The following is a 26072-nucleotide window of genomic DNA, read 5'->3' as shown; positions in this document are numbered from 1 at the left end:
ATTTGTTACTTATATTATTTTATTTTATTATAGTAATTTATTATAATAAATTATTATTTCCATGCAATATTATATTATTTATTGTTCATGTTATTATTTTATTTTTTATAATTATTATAATGAATTATTATTCATTTAAATTATTATTTATGTTATAATTATTTATTATTATAAAAGAAGCGCCGTGGATAGAACACAGGCCTGGAATTCAGAAGGACCCGGGTTCCGATTCCGGCTCCACCACTTAATAATAACCATAATGATGGCATTTGTTAAGCGCTTACTATGTGCAACGCACTGTTCTAAGCACTGGGGTGGATACAGAGTGATCAGGTTGTCCCACGTGGGGCTCACAGTCTTAATCCCCATTTTACAGATGAGGTAACAGAGGCACAGAGAAGTTAAGTGACTTGTCTGCTGTGTGACAGTGGGCCAGGTGCTTCACTTCTCTGTGCCTCAGTTACCTCATCAATAAAATGGGGATTAAGACTTTGAGCCCCACGTGGGATATGGATTGGGTCCAACCTAGTTTATATCTATCGCAACACTTCCTCCCCCCCCCCCCCACCCCCGCCTTACCTCCTTCCCCTCCCCACAGCACCTGTATATATGTATATATGCTTGTATGGATTTATTACTCTATTTTATTTGTCCATATTTATTCTATTTATTTTATTTTGTTAATATGTTGTGTTTTGTTCTCTGTCTCCCCCTTCTAGACTGTGAGCCCGCTGTTGGGTAGGGACCGTCTCTAAATGTTGCCAACTTGGACTTCCCAAGTGCTTAGTCCAGTGCTCGCCACACAGTAAGCGCTCAATAAATACGATTGAATGAATGAATGAATGTATATATGTTTGTATGTATTACTCTATTTGTTTTATTTGTACATATTTATTCTATTTATTTTATTTTGTTAATATGTTTTGTTTTGTTCTCTGTCTCCCCCTTCTAGACTGTGAGCCCACTGTTGGGTAGGGACCGCCTCTAGATGTTGCCGACTTGGACTTCCCAAGCGCCTAGTCCAGTGCTCTGCACACAGTAAGCGCTCAATAAATACGATTGAATGAATGAATGAATAAATACGATTGAATGAATGAATGAATAAGAAGCTAAGGACACCATCTTGCTTGGTCCAGATTCATTCATTCATTCATTCAATCGTATTTATTGAGCGCTTACTCTGTTCAGAGCACTCTAAGACCTTTGGGGGCCATCGCTTAGTGGAAAGAGCCCGGGCTTTGGAGTCAGAGGTCATGGGTTCAAGTCCCGACTCCGCCAATTGTCAGCTGTGCGTTGTGAGTCAACTTCTCTGGGCCTCAGTTCCCTCGTCTGTCAAATGGGGATTAAGATTGTGAGCCCCACGTGGGACAACCTGATCACCTTGTATCCCCCCAGCGCTTAGAACAGTGCTTTGCACATAGTAAGCGCTTAACAAATGCCATTATTATTATTATTATTATTAAATATGATTGAATGAATGAATACGATTGAATGAATGAATGAATAAGAAGCTAAGGACACCATCTTGCTTGGTGCAGATCTTTGGGAGCCATTGGGTTGGCCGGGAAGCCAGTGGAGAGGAAAGGGCCTGGGATTTGGGGGTGTCCCACGTTGTCCACGTTGACACTTTGTCTTCCCTTCTCCTCCTAGGTTCCCTCCACTGAGCCCAGGAGCCCCAGAGAGCCCCGCATCTCTCCCCTGTTCCTGTTGCTTCCAAGCCCCAGCCAATCCAATGCACCCGGAAAATAAACTGACCAATCATGGCAAGACGGGGAACAGCGGGGGCCAATCCCAGCACCAGAATGTGAGCCAAGGACCCACCTGCAACCTGGGGTCAAAGGGCGTGGGGGCCGGGAGTCATGGCGGGAAGGCCAGTCAGATCTCTCCAGGGAACTCGAGCTTGAAGAACCCGCCCAACGCCGTGGCTGCCTTTGCCTCCCTCAAGGGGAAGGGGAAGAGGGAGCGGAGTGTGTCAGTGGACCCCGGGGAGCAGAGGGAGGCCGGGACTCCATCCCTGGACCCCGAGGTCAAAGGTACAGTGCTCCCCCGGGGCACCCACCTGTGCCCACTGCCCTGTGCCCCTCGGTGTTCCCTGCCCCTCTGTCCTCTCCGCCTCCCCCGCCCAAAAATTGGGTGGAACAAGTGATGCCGGGGATCAGGATCGCAGATGGAGCTTGCTTCCCGCCTTCTACCCCCGACCTCCAATCCACCCCCCTCCCCATCCCGGGATGCGAGACGGGACAGGAGATCCCCGTCCGTTCGCCCCCTTCCCGTTCACCTGGAGCCAGGGGAAGCAGCTTGGCCTTGTGGATAGAGCACGGGGCCTGTGCGTCAGACCGGGGTTTGGATCCTGGTTCTGCCACCTGTCTGCCGTGAGACCTTGGGCCGGTCACTTCCCTTCTCTGAGCCTCCGTTGCCTCATCTGTAAAATGGGAATTAAGGCCGGGAGCCCCGTTTGGGACCTGGACCGGGCCCAACCTGATTAGCTTCTATCTATCCCAGTGCTTAGTACGGTGCCTGCCCCATAGTAAGCACTTAACCAATACCATTGAGAAGCAGCGTGGCTCGGTGGAAAGAGCCCGGGCTTTGGAGTCAGAGGTCACGGGTTCGAATCCCGGCTCTGCCACCTGTCTGCTGTGCGACCTTGGGCAAGTCACTTAACTTCTCTGAGCCTCAGTGCCCTCATCTGTAAAATGAGGATTAAGACTGTGAGCCCCACGTGGGACGACTTGATCCCGTTGTATCCCCCAGCGCTTAGAACAGTGCTTTGCACATAGTAAGCTCTTAACAAATACCATCATCATCATCAATACCATTATATATATATTGGTCAATACCATTATATATCTATCTATATAGATATCTATATATCTAGATATAGATATCTATATATCTATATAGATATATAATGGTATATGATATATAATGGTATATGATATATAATGGTATATGATATATAATGGTATATATAAAAGGATGGAGGGCGTGGCTTGCAATTAAGCCCCTCCCAGTGAAGATCAAGGACCCTGGGGTCCCAGCTCCCAACCACCACATCCTGGCCTGGAGAGAGCGAGCCACTGGATGGGTTCAGGGGCTGTGGGCCAGGGCTCCTCCTCCCGCCCCCCACCTCCCACTCCCCTTCTCTAATTGGAACCAGTTGTGGTTGGGAGATTATTCAGGGCTGGGGGGGGGAACACGACGGGCGAGGGGGTCTAGCCGGGGGGGAGGGGCAGCGGGCGGCTCTGGCTTCAGACTGAAATCAGAAACAAATGGCCGGGCAGGGGCCGGGGCTGTCAGCTAGGGGCTGCGGCCGGCCCGCTGCCCGGCGGGACGGGTCACCGGACGCTGGCCAGGACCGCGGCCCTGGCACCGATGGGATGCCGGGCTTCCAGGGGGAAGGGGGTGGCGGACGGGCCAGGCCGGGCGCCAAGGGGGCCGGGGGGCCCTTCTTAGGGTCCCACACCTTTCTCCCCCACCCCGGTCCTCCCGGGCAGGCGAGGTGGCCCCTCGGAGTAAGCGGCGCTGCGTGCTGGAGCGGAAGCAGCCGTACAGCGGGGATGAGTGGTGTTCCGGGCCCGACAGCGAAGACGACGACAAGCCGGTCGGCGCTGCCCACAGTGAGTGCCCGCCGCCCTCCTCTGCCCTCCCTGGGGCGTCCTCGGGGTCTGCCCAGGGGGTCGGGGGCTAATTACACCTCCTGTCTGTTTACCGTGCTTAGTACAGTGCTCTGCACACAGTAAGCGCTCAATAAATACGATTGATTGATTACCAGGCTCTCAGACAGAACCCTGCCCCATAACCCCGGCTGCCAGGGTTGATGCCTCTTTCCTCCCCCCCGTCTCCTCTGTGAGCCCACTGTTGGGTAGGGACTGTCTCTATCTGTTGCCAACTTGTACTTCCCAAGCGCTTAGTACAGTGCTCTGCACACAGTAAGCGCTCAATAAATACGATTGATGATGAATAATAACAATAATGGCGTTTGTTAAGCGCTTACTATGTGCAAAGCACTGTTCGAAGCGCTGGGGGGGTTACGAGATGATCAGGTTGTCCCGCGCGGGGCTCACGGTCATCATCCCCGTTTTACAGATGAGGTTACTGAGGCTATGAGAATAATAATAATAATGATAATGATGGCATTTGTTAAGCGCTTGCTATGTGCAAAGCACTGTTCGAAGCGCTGGGGGGGGTTACAAGATGATCAGGTTGTCCCGCGCGGGACTCAGTCATTATCCCCATTTTACAGATAAGGTAACTGAGGCTCTGAGAATAATAATAATAATAATAATGATGATGGCATTTGTTAAGCGCTTGCTATGTGCAAAGCACTGTTCTAAGTGCTGGGGGGGGATACAAGGTGATTAAGTTGTCCCACGTGGGGCTCACAGTCTTAATCCCCATTTTACAGATGAGGTAACTGAGGCTCTCAGAAGTTAAGTGACTTGCCCAAGGTCACACAGCAGACATGTGGCGGAGTCGGAATTCGAACCCATAACCTCTGACTCCAAAGCCCGTGCTCTTTCCACTGAGCCTCGCTGCTTCTCTGAATGAGCGACAGCCTGGGCCTGGATTTCGGAAGGGCCTAGGTTCTAATCCCAACTCAGCCACTTGTCTGCTGTGTGACCTTGGCCAAGTCATTTCACTTCTCTGGGCCTCAGTTCCCTCATCTGTAAAATGGGGGTTAAGACCGTGAGCCCCCCCGGGACAGAGACCGTGTCCAACCCGATTTGCTTGTATCTGCCCCAGTGCTTAGTACAGTGCCTGGCACATAGTAAATGCTTAACAAGTACCGCTATTATGATTATTATTAGCAGTGCCTGGATGGTCCTGGAGCTCACATTAATAATAATAACGATGGTATTTGTTAAGCGCTAACTACATGCAAAGCACTGCAGTGTGGCTCAGTGTCAGGAGCACGGGCTTTGGAATCAGAGGTCATGGGTTCAAATTCCAGCTCCGCCAATTGTCAGCTGTGGGACTTTGGGCAAGTCACTTCTGTGCCTCAGTTCCCTCATCTGTAAAATGGGGATGAAGACTGTGAGCCCCCCCCGTGGGACAACCTGATCACCTTGTAACCTCCCCAGCGCTTAAAACAGTGCTTTGCACATAGTAAGTGCTTAATAAATGCCATTATTATTATTATTACAAGGTGATCAGGTTGTCCCACATGGGGCTCACAGTCTTCATCCCCATTTTACAGATGAGGGAACTGAGGCACAGAGAAGTGGCTTGCCTAAGGTCACACAGCTGACAAATGGCTGAGTTGGGATTCGAACCCATGACCTCTGACTCCCAAGCTCGCGCTCTTTCCACCGAGCCACGCTGCTTCTCTAGCAGGCCCCAGGTCTGGGTGAGGGAGACCGGACGCTGGTGGGATGGGGTGGGATGGGCAAGGGGAGTGGGATGGGGGGGACTCCTCCCCCCTGCATCTCTCTCCCTCCCTTCCTTTGCCTTCCCTATGTTGCTGTCCAGAAGCGGCGTGGCTCAGTGGAAAGATTACGGGTTTGGGAGTCAGAGGTCGTGGGTTCTAATTCCGGCTCCCCCACATTATAATGGCATTTATTAAGCACTTACTATGTGCAAAGCACTGTTCTAAGCACTGGGGAGGTTATAAGGTGATCAGGTTGTCCCACATGGGGCTCACAGTCTTCATCCCCATTTTACAGATGAGGTAACTGAGGCACAGAGAAGTTAAGTGACTTGCCCAAGTCACACAGCTGACAACTGGCGGAGCCGGAATTTGAACCCATGACCTCTGACTCCAAAGCCCGGGCTCCTTCCACTGAGCCGCGCTGCTTCTCATGTCTGCTGTGTGACCTTGGGCAAGTCACTTCCCTTCTCTGAGCCTCAGTCACCTCATCTGTAAAACGGGGATTAAGACCGTGAGCCCCCCGTGGGACAACCTGATCACCTCGCATCCCCCCCAGCGCTTTGCACATAGTAAGCGCTTAACAAATGCCATCATTATTATTGCCAGGAACCCCAAAGTCCCCAAGAGACCTGCTCCCCTCTCCCTACCCCCCCAACCCTCGCTAGAACGCCCCCCGATTCCCACCTCCAAGACTCCCTTCCCGGCCTTGCCCTCTCGGCCCCGACCGAGCACCGTCTATATCCTTCAGTCAGATTTATCGAGCGCTTACTGTGTGCAGAGCACTGTACTAAGCGCTTGGAAAGTACAACTGGGCAATCCCTACCCAACAACGGGCTCACAGGCTAGAAGAGGGAAATTTTCCCTGTGCTCAGGCTGGACGTGTGGGAGGGTCTTGGGGTGCAGGGGTCGCATCCCCCTTAACTGATGCCCTGGAAGACCCCACTCCTCTCCCCCCGACCTTGAATTCTAGACTGTGAGCCTGCTGTTGGGTAGGGACCGTCTCTCTATGTTGCCAACTTGGACTTCCCAAGCGCTTAGTCCAGTGCTCTGCACATGGTAAGTGCTCAATAAATACGACTGAATGAATAGGGACCGTCTCTACATAATAATAATAATAATGGCATTTATTAAGCACTTACTATGTGCAAAGCACTGTTCTAATCGCTGGGGAGGTAACAAGGTAATCAGGGTGTCCCACGGGGGGCTCACAGTCTTAATCCCCATTTTACAGATGAGGTAACTGGGGCACAGAGAAGTTGCCAACTTGGACTTCCCAAGCGCTTAGTCCAGTGCTCTGCACACAGTAAGTGCTCAATAAATACGGTTGAATGAATAGGGACCGTCTCTATGTGTTGTCAACTTGGACTTCCTAAGCGCTTAGTACAGTGCTCTGCACACAGTAAGCGCTCAATAAGTACGATTGAATGAATAGGGACCGTCTCTATATGTTGCCACCTTGGACTTCCCAAGCGCTTAGTCCAGTGCTCTGCACACGGTAAGCGCTCAATAAATACGATTGAATGAATAGGGACCGTCTCTACATGTTGCCAACTTGGACTTCCCAAGCGCTTAGTACAGTGCTCTGCACATGGTAAGTGCTCAGTAAATACGATTGAATGAATAGGGACCGTCTCTACATGTTGCCAACTTGGACTTCCCAAGCGCTTAGTACAGTGCTCTGCACACGGTAAGCGCTCAGTAAATACGATTGAATGAATAGGGACCGTCTCTACATGTTGCCAACTTGGACTTCCCAAGCGCTTAGTACAGTGCTCTGCACCCGGTAAGCGCTCAGTAAATACGGTTGAATGAATAGGGACCGTCTCTACATGTTGCCAACTTGGACTTCCCAAGCGCTTAGTACAGTGCTCTGCACCCGGTAAGCGCTCAGTAAATACGGTTGAATGAATAGGGACCGTCTCTACATGTTGCCAACTTGGACTTCCCAAGCGCTTAGTCCAGTGCTCTGCACACAGTAAGCGATCAATAAATACGATTGAAAGAATAGGGACCGTCTCTACATGTTGCCAACTTGGACTTCCCAAGCGCTTCATACAGTGCTCTGCACACGGTAAGCACTCAATAAATACGGTTGAATGAATAGGGACCGTCTCTGTATGTTGCCAACTTGGACTTCCCAAGCGCTTAGTCCAGTGCTCTGCACACAGTAAGCGCTCAATAAATACGATTGAATGAATGAATGAATGAATGAATCCCGGGCCTGTGCTGCCACCTGCTGGCCGCGTTGCAGGCAGGCGGCTGCCCACTTGCCCTGAGGGCTCGGACCGCTTTGCTTAATCAATCAATCGTACTTAATGAGCGCTTACTGCGTGCAGAGCACTGTACTAAGCGCTTGGGAAGTACAAGTTAGCAACATATAGAGACAGTCCCTACTTATGGCATTTATTAATTAATGATGGAACTTGTTAAGCGCTTACTATGTGCAAAGCACTGTTCTAAGCACTGGGGGGATACAAGGTGATCAGGTTGTCCCATGTGTAGCTCACAGTCTTCAGCCCCATTTTACAGATGAGGGAACTGAGGCACAGAGAAGCTAAGTGACTTGCCCATGGTCACACAGCAGACATGTGGCAGGGCCAGGATTCGAACCCATGAACTCTGACTCCAAAGCCCATGCTGTTTCCACTGAATTTATTAAGCACTTACTATGTGCCAAGCACTGTTCTAAGCGCTGGGGGGGGGGTAACAAGGTAATCAGGTTGTCCCACAGGGAGGCTCACAGGCCTCATCCCCATTTTACAGATGAGGGAACTGAGGCCCGGAGAATAATAATAATAATAATGATGGCATTTATTAAGCACTTACTATGTGCCAAGCACTGTTCTAAGCGCTGGGGGGGTACAAGGTAATCAGGTTGTCCCACAGAGGGGCTCACAGGCTTCATCCCCATTTTACAGACGAGGGAACTGAGGCCCGGAGAAGTGAATTGACTCGCCCAAAGTCACACAGCTGACAAGTGGCGGAGCCGGGATTTGAAGCAGCGTGGCTCAGTGGAAAGAGCCCAGGCTTTGGAGTCAGAGGTCAGGGGTTCAAATCCCGGCTCCACCACTTGTCGGCTGTGTGACTTTGGGCAAGTCACTTCACTTCTCTGGGCCTCAGTTACCTCATCTGTAAAATGGGGATTGAGGCTGTGAGCCCCCTGTGGGACAACCTGATCACCTTGTAACCTCCCCAGCACTTAGAACAGTGCTTTGTACACTTCGTATTAAGCACTTAATAAATGTCATTATTATTATTATTATTATTATTATTATTTGAACCTGTGACCTCTGATTCCAAAGCCCAGGCTCTTTCCACTGAGCCCCGCTGCTTCAAATCCCGGCTCTGCCAATTGTCAGCTGTGTGACTTTGGGCAAGTCACTTCACTTCTCTGGGCCTCAGTGACCTCATCTGGAAAATGGGGATTAAGACTGGGAGCCCCACGTGGGACAACCTGATCACCCTGTCACCTCCTCAGCGCTTAGAACAGTGCTTTGCACATAGTAAGCGCTTAATAAATGCCATCATCATTATTATTATTATTGTTATTTGAACCTGTGACCTCTGATTCCAAAGCCCAGGCTCTTTCCACTGAGCCCCGCTGCTTCAAATCCCGGCTCTGCCAATTGTCAGCTGTGTGACTTTGGGCAAGTCACTTCACTTCTCTGGGCCTCAGTGACCTCATCTGGAAAATGGGGATTAAGACTGGGAGCCCCACGTGGGACAACCTGATCACCTTGTCACCTCCTCAGCGCTTAGAACAGTGCTTTGCACATAGTAAGCGCTTAATAAATGCCATCATTATTATTATTATTATTGTTATTTGAACCTGTGACCTCTGATTCCAAAGCCCAGGCTCTTTCCCCTGAGCTCCGCTGCTTCAAATCCCAGCTCCGCCAATTGTCAGCTGTGTGACTTTGGGCAAGTCACTTCACTTCTCTGGGCCTCAGTGACCTCATCTGTAAAATGGGATTAAGATTGTGAGCCACCCGTGGGACAGCCTGTTCACCTTGTCACCTCTCCAGCGCTTAGAACAGTGCTTTGCACATAGTAAGCGCTTAATAAATGCCATCATCATTATTATTATTATTGTTATTTGAACCTGTGACCTCAGATTCCAAAGCCCAGGCTCTTTCCCCTGAGCCCCGCTGCTTCAAATCCCGGCTCCGCCACTTGTCAGCTGTGTGACTTTGGGCAAGTCACTTCAATCAATCAATCAATCAATCAATCGTATTTATTGAGCGCTTACTATGTGCAGAGCACCGTACTAAGTGCTTGGGAAGTGCAAATTGGCAACATCTGGAGACAGTCCCTACCCAACAGTGGGCTCACAGTCTAAAAGGGGGAGACAGAGAACGAAACCAAACATACTAACAAAATAAAATAAATAGAATAGATATCATCATCATCAATCGTATTTATTGAGCACTTACTATGTGCAGAGCACTGTACTAAGCGCTTGGGAAGTACAAATTGGCAACATACAGAGACGGTCCCTACCCAACAGTGGGCTCCCAGTCTAAAAGGGGGAGACAGAGAACATAACCAAACGTACTAACAAAATAAAATAAATAGAATAGATATCATCATCATCAATCGTATTTATTGAGCGCTTACTATGTGCAGAGCACCGTACTAAGCGCTTGGGAAGTACAAATTGGCAACATCTAGAGACGGTCCCTACCCAACAGCGGGCTCACAGTCTAAAAGGGGGAGACAGAGAACAAAACCAAACATACTAACAAATTAAATAGAATAGATGCGTGCCTCGCTTCTCTGTGCCTCAGTGACCTCATCTGTAAAATGGGGTTAAGATTGTGAGCCCCCCCCCCGTGGGACAGCCTGTTCACCGTGTCACCTCTCCAGCGCTTAGAACAGTGCTTTGCGCATAGTAAGCGCTTAATAGATGCCATCATTATTATTATTATAAGTGCCGTGGGGGTGAAGGAGGGGTGGATGAAGGGGGTAAATCAAGGACCCTCACCCCTCCTCTCTCCGCCGCAGACTGTAATGTAGCCGACCCGGCCATGGCCGCCGCGCAGCTGGGGCCGGGGGCCGCCCCACCGCCTCCCCTCAACGAGAGCGGCACCCCTGGCGCTCCCCACGGGGCCCCCCCAAGCCTGCGGCCCGAAGCCCCCGCGGCCGGGGGGGGCCCCGGGAAACCCCCCGCCCAGTTCGTCTACGTCTTCACCACTCATCTCGCCAACACGTAAGTGCCCGGGCGGTGCGGAGGGACCGTGGGACTGGGGGGCCCTGGGGGGGGGGTGTCGGTGGTGCTGGGGTGGGCGGGGAGGGGGATTACTCTATTTATTTATTTTACTTCATCATCAATCGTATGTATTGAGCGCTTACTATGTGCAGAGCACTGTACTAAGCGCTTGGGAAGTACAGATTGGCAACATATAGAGACAGTCCCTACCCAACTTGTACATATCTATTCTATATATGTATATATGCTTGTACATATTTATTACTCTATTTATTTTACTTGTACATATCTATTCTATATATGTATATATGTTTGCACATATTTATTACTTTAGTTATTTATTTTACTTGTACATATCTATTTATTTTATTTTGTTAGTATGTTTGGTTTGGTTCCCTGTCTCCCCCTTTTAGACTGGGAGCCCACCGTTGGGTAGGGACTGTCTCTAGACGTTGCCAATTTGTACTTCCCAAGCGTTTAGTACAGTGCCCTGCACATAGTAAGCACTCAATAAATACGATTGATGAGGATGATTCTATTTATTTTATTTTGTTAGGATGTTTGGTTTTGTTCTCTGTCTCCCCCTTTTAGACTGTGAGCCCACCGTTGCGTAGGGACTGTCTCTAGATGTTGCCAATTTATACTTCCCAAGCGTTTAGTACAGTGCTCTGCACATAGTAAGCGCTCAATAAATACGATTGATGAGGATGATGATTCTATTTATTTTATTTTGTTAGTATGTTTGGTTTGGTTCCCTGTCTCTCCCTTTTAGACTGTGAGCCCACTGTTGCGTAGGGACTGTCTCTAGACGTTGCCAATTTGTACTTCCCAAGCGTTTAGTACAGTGCTCTGCACATAGTAAGCACTCCATAAATACGATTGATGAGGATGATTCTATTTATTTTATTTTGTTAGGATGTTTGCTTTTGTTCTCTGTCTCCCCCTTTTAGACTGTGAGCCCACTGTTGGGTAGGGACTGTCTCTAGACGTTGCCAATTTGTACTTCCCAAGCATTTAGTACAGTGCCCTGCACATAGTAAGCGCTCAATAAATACGATTGATGATGATGATGATTCTATTTATTTTATTTTGTTAGTATGTTTGGTTTGGTTCCCTGTCTCCCCCTTTTAGACTGGGAGCCCACTGTTGGGTAGGGACTGTCTCTATATGTTAATAATAATAATAATAATAATAATAATGGCATTTGTTAAGTGCTTACTCTGTGCAAAGCACTGTTCTAAGCGCTGGGGGGATCCAGTGGGATCAAGTTGTCCCACGTGGGGATCACAGTCTTAATCCTCATTTTCCAGATGAGGTAACTGAGGCTCAGAGAAGCTAAGTGACTTGCCCAAGGTCACCCAGCAGACATGTGGCGTAGTCGGAATTCGAACCCATGACCTCTGACTCCAAAGCCCGGGCTCTTTCCACTGAGCCACGCTGCTTCAAAAATTTTTTTAAAAAAGCATCTTTAGCTTGGTTCTCACCAATTTTTTTTAAAAAACGAATACTGCCAGATAATACAATTTCACTGTAATTTGGACAAGAGGCCTGGCTGCATGATTCATGAAAGTAAAGCGACTCACTGGGCCCAAGTAATTAGGTAATACAAAGTGTTCCCTGCCCACAATAGGTGCTGTCAGGGCGATTTGACTGCCCACTCCCGCTTAAATATGTGGATCAGCGCTTAGTACAGTGCTATGCACATAGTAAGCGCTCAATAAATACGATTGATTGATTGATCAGAACTTGACTATCTAGAGGAATTGCTAGAGATTTCATCAGATTGTCTCAGATAATCAATCATATCCATCATATATGTTGCCAACTTGCAGTCCCCAAGCGCTTAGTAAAGTGCTCTGCCCACAGTAAGCGCTCAATAAATACGATTGATCGATTGATTGATTGCAGGGCTGCCGAGGCGGTGCTGCAAGGCCGGGCCGACTCCATCCTGACCTACCACCAGCAGAATGTGCCCCGTGCCAAGCTCGATCAGGTGAGCGGCTCCGGGCAAGGCCCGCTCCCTCTCCTCCCCATCCTGCCGGTCCTCTTCCCCCTCACTCGTTCATTCGGTCGTACTTGTTGAGCGCTTACCGTGTGCAGAGCACCGTACGCTCCCCTCCTCCTCGGCCCCCGGGGGTGCCGGCTCACCGGCCCCCTCGTCCCTTCTCCCTCCGCAGGCCCCGAAGGTCCCGCCGGCCCCGGAGTCGCTGCCCCTCGGCCCGCCGTCCGCCGGCGCCCCGCAGGCCCAGCCGCCCGCGCCCCCGGGCGGGCCGCCCCCGGCCCTGCCCGCCCCCGGCCCCCCCGCCCGCGGAAGGACCCGCCCGAGGACGCCCGCCGGGACCTGACGCCCAACCCGTCCGGCGCGGCCGGCGGCACCCACCCCAGCACCCCCACGGCCGTCCCGCCGGGAGAGCCCCCCGGCCCGCCGGGCCCCGCGCTGCTGGCGGAGGGGGCCGCCGCGGGCAACGGGCCCCCCGGCCTGGGGCCCCGGGGCCCCCTGAACGCGGAGGGGCTCTCCAAGGAGCAGCTGGAGCACCGGGAGCGGTCCCTGCAGACCCTGCGGGACATCGAGCGACTGCTGCTGCGCAGCGGCGAGGCCGAGCCCTTCCTCAAGGGCCCCCCGGGAGGGGACGGGGGGACCCCGGCCCAGCCCCAGCCGACGCCGCCCCCGCAGCCGCCCCCTCAGCCGCCGCCCGGGCCGCCGCCACCGGCCCTGAAGAAGTACGAGGAGCCGCTGCAGTCCATGATCTCGCAGACGCAGAGCCTGGGCGGGGGGCCCGGGCTGGAGGCGGACGGGCCTCCCCCGGCCCCGCACCCCCATCCCCCTCACGCCCACCCCCACCCGCCGCCGCCGCCGCCGCCGCCCTCGGCCGGGGACGTGGGGCAGCAGATGAACATGATGATCCAGCGGCTGAGCCAGGACAGCCTGACGCCCGAGCAGGTGGCCTGGCGCAAACTGCAGGAGGAATACTACGAGGAGAAGCGGCGCAAAGAGGAGCAGCTGAGCCTGCACGGGCGGGCCGGCCAGGAGATGCTGCTGCCCCAGGCCCTGGGCGGCGGGCTGATGCTGCGGGGCCCCCCGCCCCCCTACCACAGCAAGCCGGGCGACCAGTGGGGCCCGGGCCTGGGCGGCCAGCTGCGCGGGCCCCTGGACCTGCCGGACGCCCTCCAGCTGCGGGGCAGCCACCCCTTCCCCGGGCCCCGCTTCCCGGGTGGCCAGATGCAGCGAGTGCCGGCCTTCGGCGGCATGCAGGGCGTGCCCCTGGAGGTGCCCGTGAACGCCGTGGCGCGGCCGGCCCGGCCGGGCCTGGGCTGGACCGAGGAGCTGCCCCCCATGGCGGCGGGGCCCGGGGGCTTCCCCCAGGGGGCCGTGGCCTACCCCCCGGGCGGGCAGGGGGAGGCGGAGCGCTTCCTGACCCCGCGGGCCCGGGAGGAGCTGCTGCGCCACCAGCTGCTGGAGAAGCGGCCGGGGCCCGGCCAGCGGCCGCTGGGCCTGGAGATGGAGCGCGTCATGCAGGCCCACCGCCAGCTGGAGCCGGCCATGTTCGCCGGGCCCATGGCCGGCGGGGACGGGCTGGCCGCCAACCCCCTGGGGCTGGAGTTCGGGGCCGGGCGGGGCCTGCTGAGTCCCAGCCTGGGCCAGTCGGGCCTGCGGGAGGTGGAGGCGGCCATGGGCCCCGGCAACCTCAACATGAACATGAACGTGAACATGAACATGAACATGAACCTGAACGTGCAGATGACGCCACAGCAGCAGCAGCAGCTGCTCCTGGCCCAGAAGCTGCGGGGGCCCCAGGACGTGGGGCTGGGCCCGGAGGAGCTGGGCCGGGGCCGGGCCCCCAACGGCGGCGGGGGCGGCGGCGGGGGCGGCGGCGGGGGCGGCGGGGGGCTGGGGGGGCCCGCCCAGAAGGTGCTGCTCCCCGCCGCCCCCTTCTCCGGCCAGGCCCAGCCCGGCTTCCCCGCCGGGCCGGGCCCCTACCAGGACCTGGGCCACCCCTCGGATCTCTTTGGGCCCGAGCAGGGCTCCCTGCCCGTGGGCGGGCTGGGCACCACCCGCCTCAGCCACCTGCCCCTGCCCCCCGCGGCCCCCAACCCGCCGGCCCCCCTGCACCCGACCCGGGGCCTGGGCCGCCGGCCCTCCGACCTCTCCATCAGTATTAACCAGATGAACTCGCCGGGCTTGGGGCACCTCAAGTCGCCCCCGGTCAGCCAGGTCCACTCGCCCCTGGTCACCTCGCCCTCCGCCAACCTCAAGTCGCCCCAGACGCCCTCGCAGATGGTGGGCCTGCCGCCCGCCAACCCTCCGGGCCCCCTCAAGTCGCCCCAAGTGCTCGGCTCCTCCCTCAGCGTCCGCTCGCCCACCGGCTCCCCCGGCCGGCTCAAGTCGCCGGCCATGGCCGTGCCCTCGCCCGGCTGGGTGCCCTCGCCCAAGGCGGCCATGCCCAGCCCCGGGGTCGCCCAGGGCAAGCCGCCGCCGGGCGGCCTGAACGCCTCCAACGCGCTGGGCGGCCTGGAGCCAGGTGCGGGGCTGGGGGTGGGGACGGGGTGGCGGGGCGGTGGGTGAGGGCCGGGGCGGGGGGGGGTTCCCCTGGGGCCCCTTCCCTCCCCGCCCCGCTGAGGTCACCCACTCTCTCCCGCAGGCGCCCTCCCTCCCGGCGGCCCCCAGAGCGGCTCGGCGGGGCCCCCGCCCAACCCTCCCGCCGGCCTCCTGAACCCCAGCCTGCCCTTCGCCTCCTCCCCGGACCCCGCCCCCTCGCAGAACCCGCTGTCTCTCATGATGTCCCAGATGTCCAAGTACGCCATGCCCAGCTCCACCCCGCTCTACCACAACGCCATCAAGACCATCGCCACCTCCGACGACGAGCTGCTGCCCGACCGCCCCATGCTCCCGCCCGGATCCGTGCCAGGTGGGCCAGGTGGCGCTGCCGCCCGCCGGGGGGGGGGACGGGACGGGGGGGACCGGGACGGCGACGGGCGTGACCCCTCCCCCGGGCGTCTCTCCCGGCAGGACTCGGGGGCGGCCAGCCCAGCCAACTGCACCTGACCTCAGCCGCCGCCCAGAGCCCGATGGGCATGGCTCTGCCCGGCCAGCAGCCCCTGTCCCACGAGCCCCCGCCCGCCATGCTGCCGTCGCCCAACCCGCTGGGCGCCAACATTCCTCTGCACCCCAACGCGCAGGGCCCCGGCGGGCCGCCCCCGGGCCCCATGATGCTGCCGCCCGGCGCCCAGGACCCCCTGAACCCGGCCTGCGGACCCATGCCCAACGCCTCGCCCATGATGCCCTCGGGCCCGCTGGTATTCCCCCCGCGCCTGCAGCAGCCGCCCCCGCACGGCGCCCTGCCCTCGCCGGCCATGCCCCCGGGTGCGGGGCCGGGCCTGCAGCCGCCGCCGCCTCCGCCGCCGCCCCAGCAGCAGCACTACCCGCCGGGCCTGCCCCTGCCCCTGCCCCCCGAGGACCTGCCGGGCCCGCCGCCGGGGCCCCTGCCCCCCCAGCAGCACCTGATGGGGAAGGGGCTGGCGGGCCGCCTCGGGGAGCCGCCCTACCCGGGCGTGCTGCCCGGCGTGGCCTCGGTGCTCAACGACCCGGAGCTGGGGGAGGTGATCCGGCCCACCCCGACGGGCATCCCCGAGTTCGACCTGTCCCGCATCATCCCCTCCGAGAAGCCGAGCAGCACGCTCCAGTACTTCCCCAAGAGCGAGGGGATGGGCCCCAAGCCCCAGGCCGCCAACCTGCACCTCCTCAACCTGCAGAACATGATGGCCGAGCAGGCCTCCGCCCGGCCGCCCCCGGGCCAGCAGGGCGTCCAGCGGGGCCTCGGCCTGCCCCTGTGCCACCCGGGACAGATGCCCATGCTGGGCAGGACGGGGGGCCCCCCTCAGCAGGCCCTGCTGCACCAGGGGGTCCTGTCGCCACCCCAGGGGCTGATGGCGCAGCAGAATTTCATGCTGATGAAGCAGCGGGGAGTGGGCGGCGGGGAGGTGTACCCCCAGCCCGGGCCCATGCTCTCCCCGCAGGGTCCCCTCCTGGGCCCGCCCCCGCAGCAGAACCTCATGGTCAGCCACCCCCTGCGCCAGCGGAGCGTCTCCCTGGACGGCCAGATGGGTTATCTGCCCGGCCCGGGCAACATGGCCAACCTGCCTTTTTAGCCGGGGGGCAGGGGCGGCCCACGGGTGGCGGTGGGGGGTGGCGACGGGGCTGGGGGGATCCACTTGTGCCGTCACGGGTTGGGGCGAGGCGGGGATTTGCTCTTTCTTTCCAGCCCCCGGGACCCACCGTGTCCCCTCTTCCCTCTCCCTCTGTGTCCGCCGTCCTCGTTTCCCCGTCCCGCTGGCCGCCCGGCCCTCCCTCCCTCTCCGTCCCCGCGTCGGTCGGTCCGTTGCTCCGTCTTCTCTGTGTCTCTCCCTCCCGCCCCTCCCTCGGTTTGGGGGTCCTCCCGTTTCCCCCCGACCCCCGCGGCGGAAGATGGGCGGGTGGGCTTGGCCTGTGCTGTAAATAGAGCCCCGAGCTTGTGCCGGTTCATGAGTGTTCTGTATTTCTGTGTTTTAAGAGGAGACTCGAAGGATGAAAAGGACCCCCGACTCTCAACCCCACGTCCGCCCTCTCGGGTTTAGGGGCTGATGGGCGGCCCCGGCCCTGCCACCCGCGGGGCCGTCAGGCCTCCGACCCCTCCCTCCTCCAGGAGCCAAGAGGGGTGGGGATGTGGGGTTGGGTGGGGGGCAGCGAGAGGGGGTGGGCCCCGCTACCCTCTCTGCCCCCATCTGCCCTCTCCATCTGCCAGCCGCGGGGAGTGGGGGGTGCCCTCCTGCCACTGGCTTCTGCTCCTCCCGGGCGGCCACCCCGTGCTGGTGACGGCAGCCGCCACGCTGCTCCCGGGGTGGCGGCGTGGCTGAAATGGGTGTGCCCCCCACTCCCCGGGCCTGCCGTCACCCCTGCCAGGCCGGGTCCCTTCTCTGACCCCCTTCCCTGCCGTCCCCAGCTCCTCGTATCGGAAGGCAAAGCCAGGGACCACCCCAGCCCCAGAGCTCTACCCGTTCACCCATCTTGCCCTCTCCCCAGCGGGGGCCGGGAGCGTGGGGGGTGTCTAGGGGATTAAAAGCCATACCCAGCCTTTCCCTCCCCTTCCAGCGAAGAAAGTTTGCCTTTCCTCACTTCCTTCTTGTGAGGAGGGTTGCTGGGGCGGGGGAGGGAGGCCTCCACCCCGTTCCCAGCCAAGGATTAACGAAAGGGAAAAAGGTCTGGTGGAACCGAGCAGGCCGGCTACTGGTCCATCTCGTCTGTGATGAGTCGGAGTTTGGCTCCTGAGTCCTATGGCTCTGAGTTGGACTCCTCACCTCCCACCCATCCTGGAGGGTCCAGGAGGTGGGCGAGCCCCTCTCTCCGTGCCACGCCTGGGCATCTCTTCTCCCCCCACCACCCCGCCACCCTTTGCCCACCGCCCGGGAGCTTGGAGCTGTGCCCGTCTTGTGTCTCGTGGTTCTTTGCTCAGCTTGTGTGCCCGGTGCCCGCCTCCCAGCTCCCCGCTTCTCTTCTGGACTTGTGTCCTCTGCCCTCAAAGGGGTAGGGGGTCCCCTCCCAGCGGCCCCCCCTTCCCGCAACTCCCCTCTGCCTCACCCCCAAACCAGCTTCCCAGTCACAGTGATGTCACCCCGTGTCCACGCCTCCCCCCCATTGTATCATTATATAAATATATATAAATATAAATATATAAATACAATATGTGAAGACATCCTCTCGGTTTTTATTTTGAGACAATTTTTAGGCTTGTTCTGGGGGTCTCTGTGCTGGCTGTACTGTATTGACCTGTTTTATAGGTGCCTTTTTATTAAAAAGAAATCAAAACCCAGCCCGTGCCCGCGTCTCGTGTCCGGCGGCTCGCCCCGGGGTCCGTGGGGGCCCACCGGGTTGGGGGCAGGGCCCGCGGCCTTGGCTTTGCCCGGACACCCGGGCCCTCTGGGGCTGGGGAAGCGTGGCATGGGAGCGGGGGAATAGGGGGGTCCAACTCCGGATCGGCATGAGCCGGTGAAGTCTTGTTGTGAGGTCCTGGGGCGTCGGAGTCCGGATCCGGGATGGCACCGGGCGGCCCCGGGCCCCCTGGGCACCGACCAACCGAGAAGCGGTTTCCTCTGGTTCCAAGCGAGTGCTGCTCTCTTTGAGACCGGGGCGAGGGGGTGGTTAGGGGGGAAGGATGGACAGAACTTCCCCCACCGCGGCTGCTTCCTCCCGACAGGCCGAACCCCTTGGGGGGAGAGGGTGGAGGCGTTCTGGGGGGCGTTCACCCGGTGCCCGGCCGTCGGGGCCCGCGGACTTAACTCCACACCTTTCATCATCATCATCAATCGTATTTTATTGAGCGCTTACTATGTGCAGAGCACTGTACTAAGCACTTGCGAAGTACAAATTGGCAACATCTAGAGACGGTCCCTACCCAACATTGGGCTCACAGTCTAAAAGGGGGAAAAAGAGAACAAAACCAAGCATAGTAACAAAATGGGGTCCCGGGACCATGAGCGGCCGGACTACGGGGGGCTGGACGAGGTGACCTTTGAAAATCCCCGTCAACTACGGCTTCTGTTTCCTTGGCCTCTCTGGGCTTCTGTCTCTTCCTGTGGTGACCGGCGGGACTCCGCTCCCTCGTCCTCCCCGTGACCCGGCCCAAGCCGAGGAATCACCGGGGGCAGCCCTGGCCCGTAAGCTCACGGTGGACACGGAACCTGCCTGCTAATTCTGTTGGATCGGACTCTCCCGAGCGCTCAGTACAGTGCTCTCCACACAGTAAGCACTCAGCAAAGATCCCTGACGGATTGATTGATCGATTGGGCTTCATCCTGAGCGGGGCTCGGCCCTCCTCTGCCCCAGGGTCCCTTCTGACTGGCCAGTGGGAGGACCAGACCCGTCGGTGCCCAGCTCCAGCAGCGTGGCTCAGTGGAAAGAGCCCGGGCTTCGGAGTCCGAGGCCGTGGGTTCAAATCCCGGCTCCGCCAACTGTCAGCTGGGTGACTTCGGGCGAGTCGCTTCACTGCTCCGGGCCTCAGTTCCCTCATCTGGAACACGGGGATTGAAACTGCGAGCCCCCCATGGGACAACCCGATCGCCTTGTGACCTCCCCGGCGCTTAGAACGGTGCTTCGCACATGGTAAGCGCTTAACAGATACCGCCGGTATCATTATTTGGGGGCTCACAAACACCTTGGCCTTCTCCCCACTGCTCTGCCCTGGTTGGGGGTGGCGGGGAGGGATGTGGGGCTGGGGTGGGGATCGGGGGGAGTCGTGGTTTCTGGGAAGCCGATCTGGGTCAGCCCAAGCTTCCTGTTTGCCGAGAAAACCCCCGGGGCCACAAGTGGCCGGCCAGAGGACGGGGGACGGGGGGAGGGGAGGCTGCGACTATACGCGGCTCTGGCGACCGTCGGGGAGCGGGTCCCCCACCGGCGGAGCCCCCCACTCTGGCCCGGGCACCCCGTCGGCCGTCCCGGCCCCGACGGGCCCGGAGCCTCGGGGAGGGCGGGGGGCGGTGGACGCGAGGGAGGCCGGGGCCTAGAAGGTGGTGAGGGACGTGGCGTTGTCGGACTCGGAGCTGCTGGCCCGGTGCCCGCTGGGCAGGAGGCGGCGGAGCCGCTTGGGCCCCACGCAGCCCAGGTCGGCCAGAAGGCGCAGCAGGTCGCTGCGGAACTTGACGCCCACGAAGGCGTAGACCAGGGGGTTGAGGCAGCAGTGGGCCAGGCCGAGGAACTCGCAGACGGTGATGGCGGCGCCCAGCCGGCGGTCCAGCCGGCAGGACCGGCTCACGGCCTCCAGCTTGACCAGGGTGTCCAGGAAGATGACCACGTGGTAGGGGGACCAGCAGAGGAAGAAGATGGCCGTGACGGCGATGGCCACCTTGATGGCCTTCTGCCGCTGGGGCCGGCGCTGGGCCCGGCACAGGGAGCGCACGATGGCCGCGTAGCACCAGCCCATGACGGCCACGGGGAGGAAGAAGCCGCCCACGTGGTAGAGGAAGCGGGAGGCCAGGCGCACGTCGCTGCCCAGCAGGCCCAGGTGGGCCGGGAAGCTGCACAGGAGGGTCCCGTTGGCCCCCGCGGGGCCGACCTCCACCACCAGCAGCTCGGGGAGGGCGCAGAGGAGGCAGAGGAGCCAGACGGCCCCGCAGGTGGCGTGGACGGAGAAGCGGTGCTGGCGCCGGCGGTAGGCGTGGACCGTGTGCACTACGGCCAGGTAGCGGTCCACGGCGATGCAGGCCAGCAGCAGGCTGGAGCAGTAGAAGTTGACTTTGTGCACGGAGCTCACCAGCTTGCAGAGGGCCAGGCCGAAGATCCAGCCGGCGGCCCCCTCGGCCACGGCGAAGGGCAGGGTCAGCCCCAGCAGGAGGTCGGCCACGGCCAGGTGGAGCAGGAAGGTCTCGGTGGAGCTGCGGGCCCGCCGGTGCCGCTCCAGGACCACCAGGACCAGGGTGTTGCCCGCCGTGCCCAGGAGGAAGACCAGCGTGTAGGCCGCCGGGACGAACGCCGCCTTGAAGGGGCCCAGGGGGTCCCGGCCCCCGACCTCCTGGGGGCACACGAACTCGCCCGAGAGGAGCGGGGGCACCTCGCTGAAGTTGTTGCCGTCCATGTAGTTGGTGAACTCGCTCATGTCCAGGTTGTTCTGGAATCGCAGCAGGGACAATCAATCAATCAATCGATCAATCAATCAATCAATCGATCGTATTTAGTGAGCGCTTACCGTGGGCAGAGCACTGGAGTAAGCGCTTGGGAAGTGCTCTGCACATATTGCTCTGCACACAGTAAGCGCTCAATAAATACGATTGATGATGATGATGAAGTACAAGTTGGCAACATATAGAGACAGTTCTTACCTCCTTCCCTTCCCCACAATCAATCAATCAATCAATCGTATTTATTGAGCGCTTACTATGTGCAGAGCACTGTACTAAGCGCTTGGGAAGTACAAATTGGCGTCACATAGAGACAGTCCCTACCCAACAGTGGGCTCACAGTCTAAAAGAACCTGTATATATGTTTGTACAGATTTATTACTCTATTTATTTATCTTACTTGTGCATATCTATTCTATTTATTTTATCTTGTTAGTATGTTGGGTTTTGTTCTCTGTCTCCCCCTTTTAGACTGTGAGCCCACTGTTGGGTAGGGACTGTCTCTAGATGTTGCCAACTTGTACTTCCCAAGCGCTTAGTACAGTGCTCTGCACACAGTAAATGCTCAATAAATATGACTGATTGATATATGTTTGTACATATTTATTACTCTATTTATTTATCTTGTACATATCTATTCTATTTATTTTATCTTGTTAGTATGTTGGGTTTTGTTCTCTGTCTCCCCCTTTTAGACTGTGAGCCCACTGTTGGGTAGGGACTGTCTCTATCTGTTGCCAACTTGGACTTCCCAAGCGCTTAGTACAGTGCTCTGCACACAGTAAGCGCTCAATAAATACGATTGATGATGATGATATCTATTCTATTTATTTTATCTTGTTAGTATGTTTGGTTTTGTTCTCTGTCTCCCCCTTTTAGACTGTGAGCCCACTGTTGGGTAGGGACTGTCTCTAGATGTTGCCAACTTGGACTTCCCAAGAGCTTAGTACAGTGCTCTGCACACAGTAAGCACTCAATAAATACGACTGATTGATTGATATATGTTTGTACATATTTATTACTCTATCTTACTTGTACATATCTATTCTATTTTTTTCATCTTGTTAGTATGTTTGGTTTTGTTCTCTGTCTCCCACTTTTAGACTGTGAGCCCACTGTTGGGTAGGGACTGTCTCTATATGTTGCCAACTTGGACTTCCCAAGTGCTTAGTACAGTGCTCTGCACACAGTAAGCGCTCAATAAATACGATTGATTGATTGATATATGTTTGTACCTATTTATTACTCTATTTATTTATTTATCTTACTTGTACATATCTATTCTATTTATTTTATCTTGTTAGTACGTTGGGTTTTGTTCTCTGTCTCCCCCTTTTATACTGTGAGCCCACTGTTGGGTAGGGACTGTCTCTAGATGCTGCCAACTTGTACTTCCCAAGCGCTTAGTACAGTGCTGTGCACACAGTAAGTGCTCAATAAATATGATTGATGATGATGATATCTATTCTATTTATTTTATCTTGTTAGTACGTTTGGTTTTGTTCTCTGTCTCCCCCTTTTAGACTGTGAGCCCACTGTTGGGTAGGGACTGTCTCTAGATGCTGCCAACTTGTACTTCCCAAGCGCTTAGTACAGTGCTGTGCACACAGTAAGTGCTCAATAAATATGATTGATGATGATGATATCTATTCTATTTATTTTATCTTGTTAGTACGTTTGGTTTTGTTCTCTGTCTCCCCCTTTTAGACTGTGAGCCCACTGTTGGGTAGGGACCGTCTCTAGATGTTGCCAACTTGTACTTCCCAAGTGCTTAGTACAGTGCTCTGCACACAGTAAGCGCTCAATAAATACGATTGATTGATTGATATATGTTTGTACACATTTATTACTCTATTTATCTTACTTGTACATATCTATTCTATTTATTTTATCTTGTTAGTACGTTTGGTTTTGTTCTCTGTCTCCCCCTTTTAGACTGTGAGCCCACTGTTGGGTAGGGACTGTATATGTTGCCAACTTGTACTTCCCAAGCGCTTAGTACAGTGCTCTGCACACAGTAAGTGCTCAATAAATACGATTGTTGATTGATTGATTGATTGATTGACAGTCCCTACCCAACAGTGGGCTCACAGTCCAGGACAGGGGGTGGTGGCGGGCGGACCCGGGCAGGATGGGCCTCCCCACTCCCACGTCCCCCACGGGAATCGCCGGGGAAACCTGGAGTCCCGGCCCGGCTCAGTGGGCGGGAGCCAGGCGAGGGGACCACGGCGGGGGGACCCCCCACCCACCCTGCAAGGCCCTTTACTAATAATAGCAATAATTACGGTATTCGTTCAGCGCTTACTATGTGACAAGCACCGTTCGTAGATCCGAGGCAATCAGGTTGGACACATCCCCGTCCCACATGGGGCTCCCGCTCGTATCCCCACTTTCCAGATGAGGTAACTGAGACCCAGAGAAGTGAAGCCAACTTTACAATACGTTGCCAACTTGTACTTCCCAAGCGCTTAGTACAGTGCTCTGCACACAGTAAGCACTCAATAAATACGATTGATTGATTGATTGATTGATTGAAGCGACTTACCCTAGGTCACTACACTAGAGAAGCAGCCTGGCTCGGTGGAAAGAGCCCGGGCTTTGGAGTCAGAGGGTGTGGGTTCAAATCCCGGCTCCGCCAATTGTCAGCTGGGTGACTTTGGGCAAGTCACTTCATTCATTCATTCAATCGTATTTATTGAGCGCTTCCTGTGTGCAGAGCACTGGACTAAGCGCTTGGGAAGTCCAAGTTGGCAACATCTAGAGACGGTCCCTACCCAACAGTGGGCTCACAGTCTAGAAGGGGGAGACAGAGAACAAAACAAAACATATTAACAAAATAAAATAAATAGAATAAAGATGTACAAATAAAACAGAGTAATAAATACGTACAAACATATCTACATTCATTCATTCATTCAATCTCTGGGCCTCAGTTCCCTCATCTGTCGAATGGCCTCCCGTGGGACAACCTGATCGCCTTTTAACCTCCCCAGCGCTTAGAACGGTGCTGTGCACATAGTAAGTGCTCAATAAATGCCATTATTATTATTATTATTATTATTATTATTATTATTACACCCCTCCCGGGGACACCCCTCCGCCTCCCACAGCTCTGGCATCCTCTCTGCCTCAGTTTCCCTCTCTGCTCTGGACGGTGATGCTGCGATCCGGCCCTCAATGGGATGGGCGAAAGGAGAAAGGACTTGGGAGAGAGAAGGGAAGGGTGGGAAGGGGGAAGGAGAGGGTGGCGGGAAAGATAGAGGAGGGGGAAGATGGAAGCAGGCCAGGTGTCGGAGGCCATGCGGCCTCTGTTCTTTCCCCTCTGTGCCCTGGCACGCCCTCCCCCTCCGCCCCAGCACCCATTCTCAAGCTGTTTATCCGGCTAACCGCAACAGCGGAAGGCCCTTTTGGGTGTTTTCATACCTTTCACTCACAGCTGCGGCAGGGCCACCTGTTTGCCCGTTTCCCCCCAGCTCCTTCCTCCCCTTCCCCAAACCTCTCCCAGCTTGGGAAGTCGCCCAGAAACCCCAGCTAATTGAAGCCCCTCTGGCTTTAAGGGGAGCGGGGATCCCGGGTTTGCGCGAGGATGACACGCAAATTCCTGAAGCGTTCCATATTTTTATATCTATTTATTTTATTTTGTTAGTATGTTTTGTCTTGTTGTCTGTCTCCCCCTTCTAGACTGTGAGCCCACTGTTGGGTAGGGACTGTATCTCTATGTTGCCAACTTGGACTTCCCAAGCGCTTAGTACAGTGCTCTGCACACAGTAAGCGCTCAATAAATACGATTGATTGATTGATTGATTGATCTTCTCCCCCCATCCTCTGACCTCTGGGCTGCTCTCCCTCCCAGCCCAATTCCTTGTGCCACCGGATCCATTGATTCCCCACATCCTCTTCCCCCACTCCTTAATGATGGTATTTGTTAAGCGCTTACTATGTGCAGAGCACTGTTCTAAGCGCTGGGGAGGTTACAAGGTGATCAGGTTGTCCCACGGGGGGCTCACAGTCTTAATCTCCATTTTACAGATGAGGGAACTGAGGCTCAGAGAATAATAATAATAATAATGATGGCATTTATTAAGCGCTTACTATGTGCAAAGCACTGTTCTAAGCGCTGGGGAGGTTACAAGGTGATCAGGTTGTCCCACGGGGGCTCACAGTTTTAATCTCCATTTTACAGATGAGGGAACTGAGGCCCAGAGAATAATAATAATAATAATGATGATGGTATTTATTAAGCGCTTACTATGTGCCAAGCACTGTTCTAAGCGCTGGGGGGACACAAGGTGATCAGGTTGTCCCACAGGGGGCTCACAGTCTTAATCTCCATTTTACAGATGAGGGAACTGAGGCCCAGAGAATAATAATAATAATAATGGCATTTATTAAGCACTTACTATGTGCAAAGCACTGTTCTAAGCACTGGGGAGGTTACAAGGGGATCAGGTTGTCCCACGTGGCGCTCACAGTCTTAATCCCCATTTTCCAGATGAGGGAACTGAGGCCCAGAGAATAATAATAATAATAATGGCATTTATTAAGCACTTACTATGCGCAGAGCACTGTTCTAAGCACTGGGGAGGTTACAAGGTGATCAGGTTGTCCCACTTGGGGCTCACACTCTTAATCCCCATTTTACAGATGAGGGAACTGAGACCCAGAGAAGTGAAATGACTTGCCCAAAGTCACACAGCTGACAATTGGTGGAGCTGGGATTAGAACCCATGACCTCTGACTCCAAAGCCCGGGCTCCCCTTGCCTCCACACCGCCCTACCACCCTGCCAATCTCAAATCAGTAGGCGGAGCAGGGAGAATATTAACAATATTAATTACAATGATTACTATTA

General features: G+C 55.8%; 2 protein-coding genes and 1 non-coding gene across 3 annotated transcripts in view; 1 reads left to right on the top strand and 2 right to left on the bottom strand.

The window, feature by feature from the left end:
* The first annotated feature begins 1654 nt into the window (after positions 1-1654).
* BCL9L (BCL9 like) lies at positions 1655-16733 on the top strand. Its single transcript, XM_038753718.1, is given in 8 exon segments — positions 1655-2033; positions 3495-3617; positions 10373-10577; positions 12486-12570; positions 12755-12878; positions 12881-15097; positions 15218-15484; positions 15586-16733. Coding segments are annotated over 8 exon segments (4461 nt in total). The 5' UTR covers positions 1655-1732; the 3' UTR covers positions 16725-16733.
* On the bottom strand, positions 12312-12386 carry LOC119935460. The gene has a single exon (XR_005453341.1). It is a non-coding gene; the product is annotated as a small nucleolar RNA SNORD20 (small nucleolar RNA).
* Positions 16734-20107: 3374 nt separating the features above from the next.
* The window catches only part of CXCR5 (C-X-C motif chemokine receptor 5), a 72265-nt gene continuing 66300 nt past the window's right edge, over positions 20108-26072 (bottom strand). Inside the window, exon 8 of the mRNA XM_038754300.1 lies at positions 20108-21211. Coding sequence (XP_038610228.1) covers positions 20108-21211 — 1104 coding nt within the window. The remainder of the gene's footprint in view (positions 21212-26072) is intronic.

The sequence above is a fragment of the Tachyglossus aculeatus genome, chromosome 11 (genome assembly GCF_015852505.1).
Source record: "Tachyglossus aculeatus isolate mTacAcu1 chromosome 11, mTacAcu1.pri, whole genome shotgun sequence".
Classification (NCBI taxonomy): domain Eukaryota; kingdom Metazoa; phylum Chordata; class Mammalia; order Monotremata; family Tachyglossidae; genus Tachyglossus; species Tachyglossus aculeatus.
Note: the sequence above shows the minus strand (reverse complement) of the source record. Positions and strands in the feature narration are given on the sequence as shown.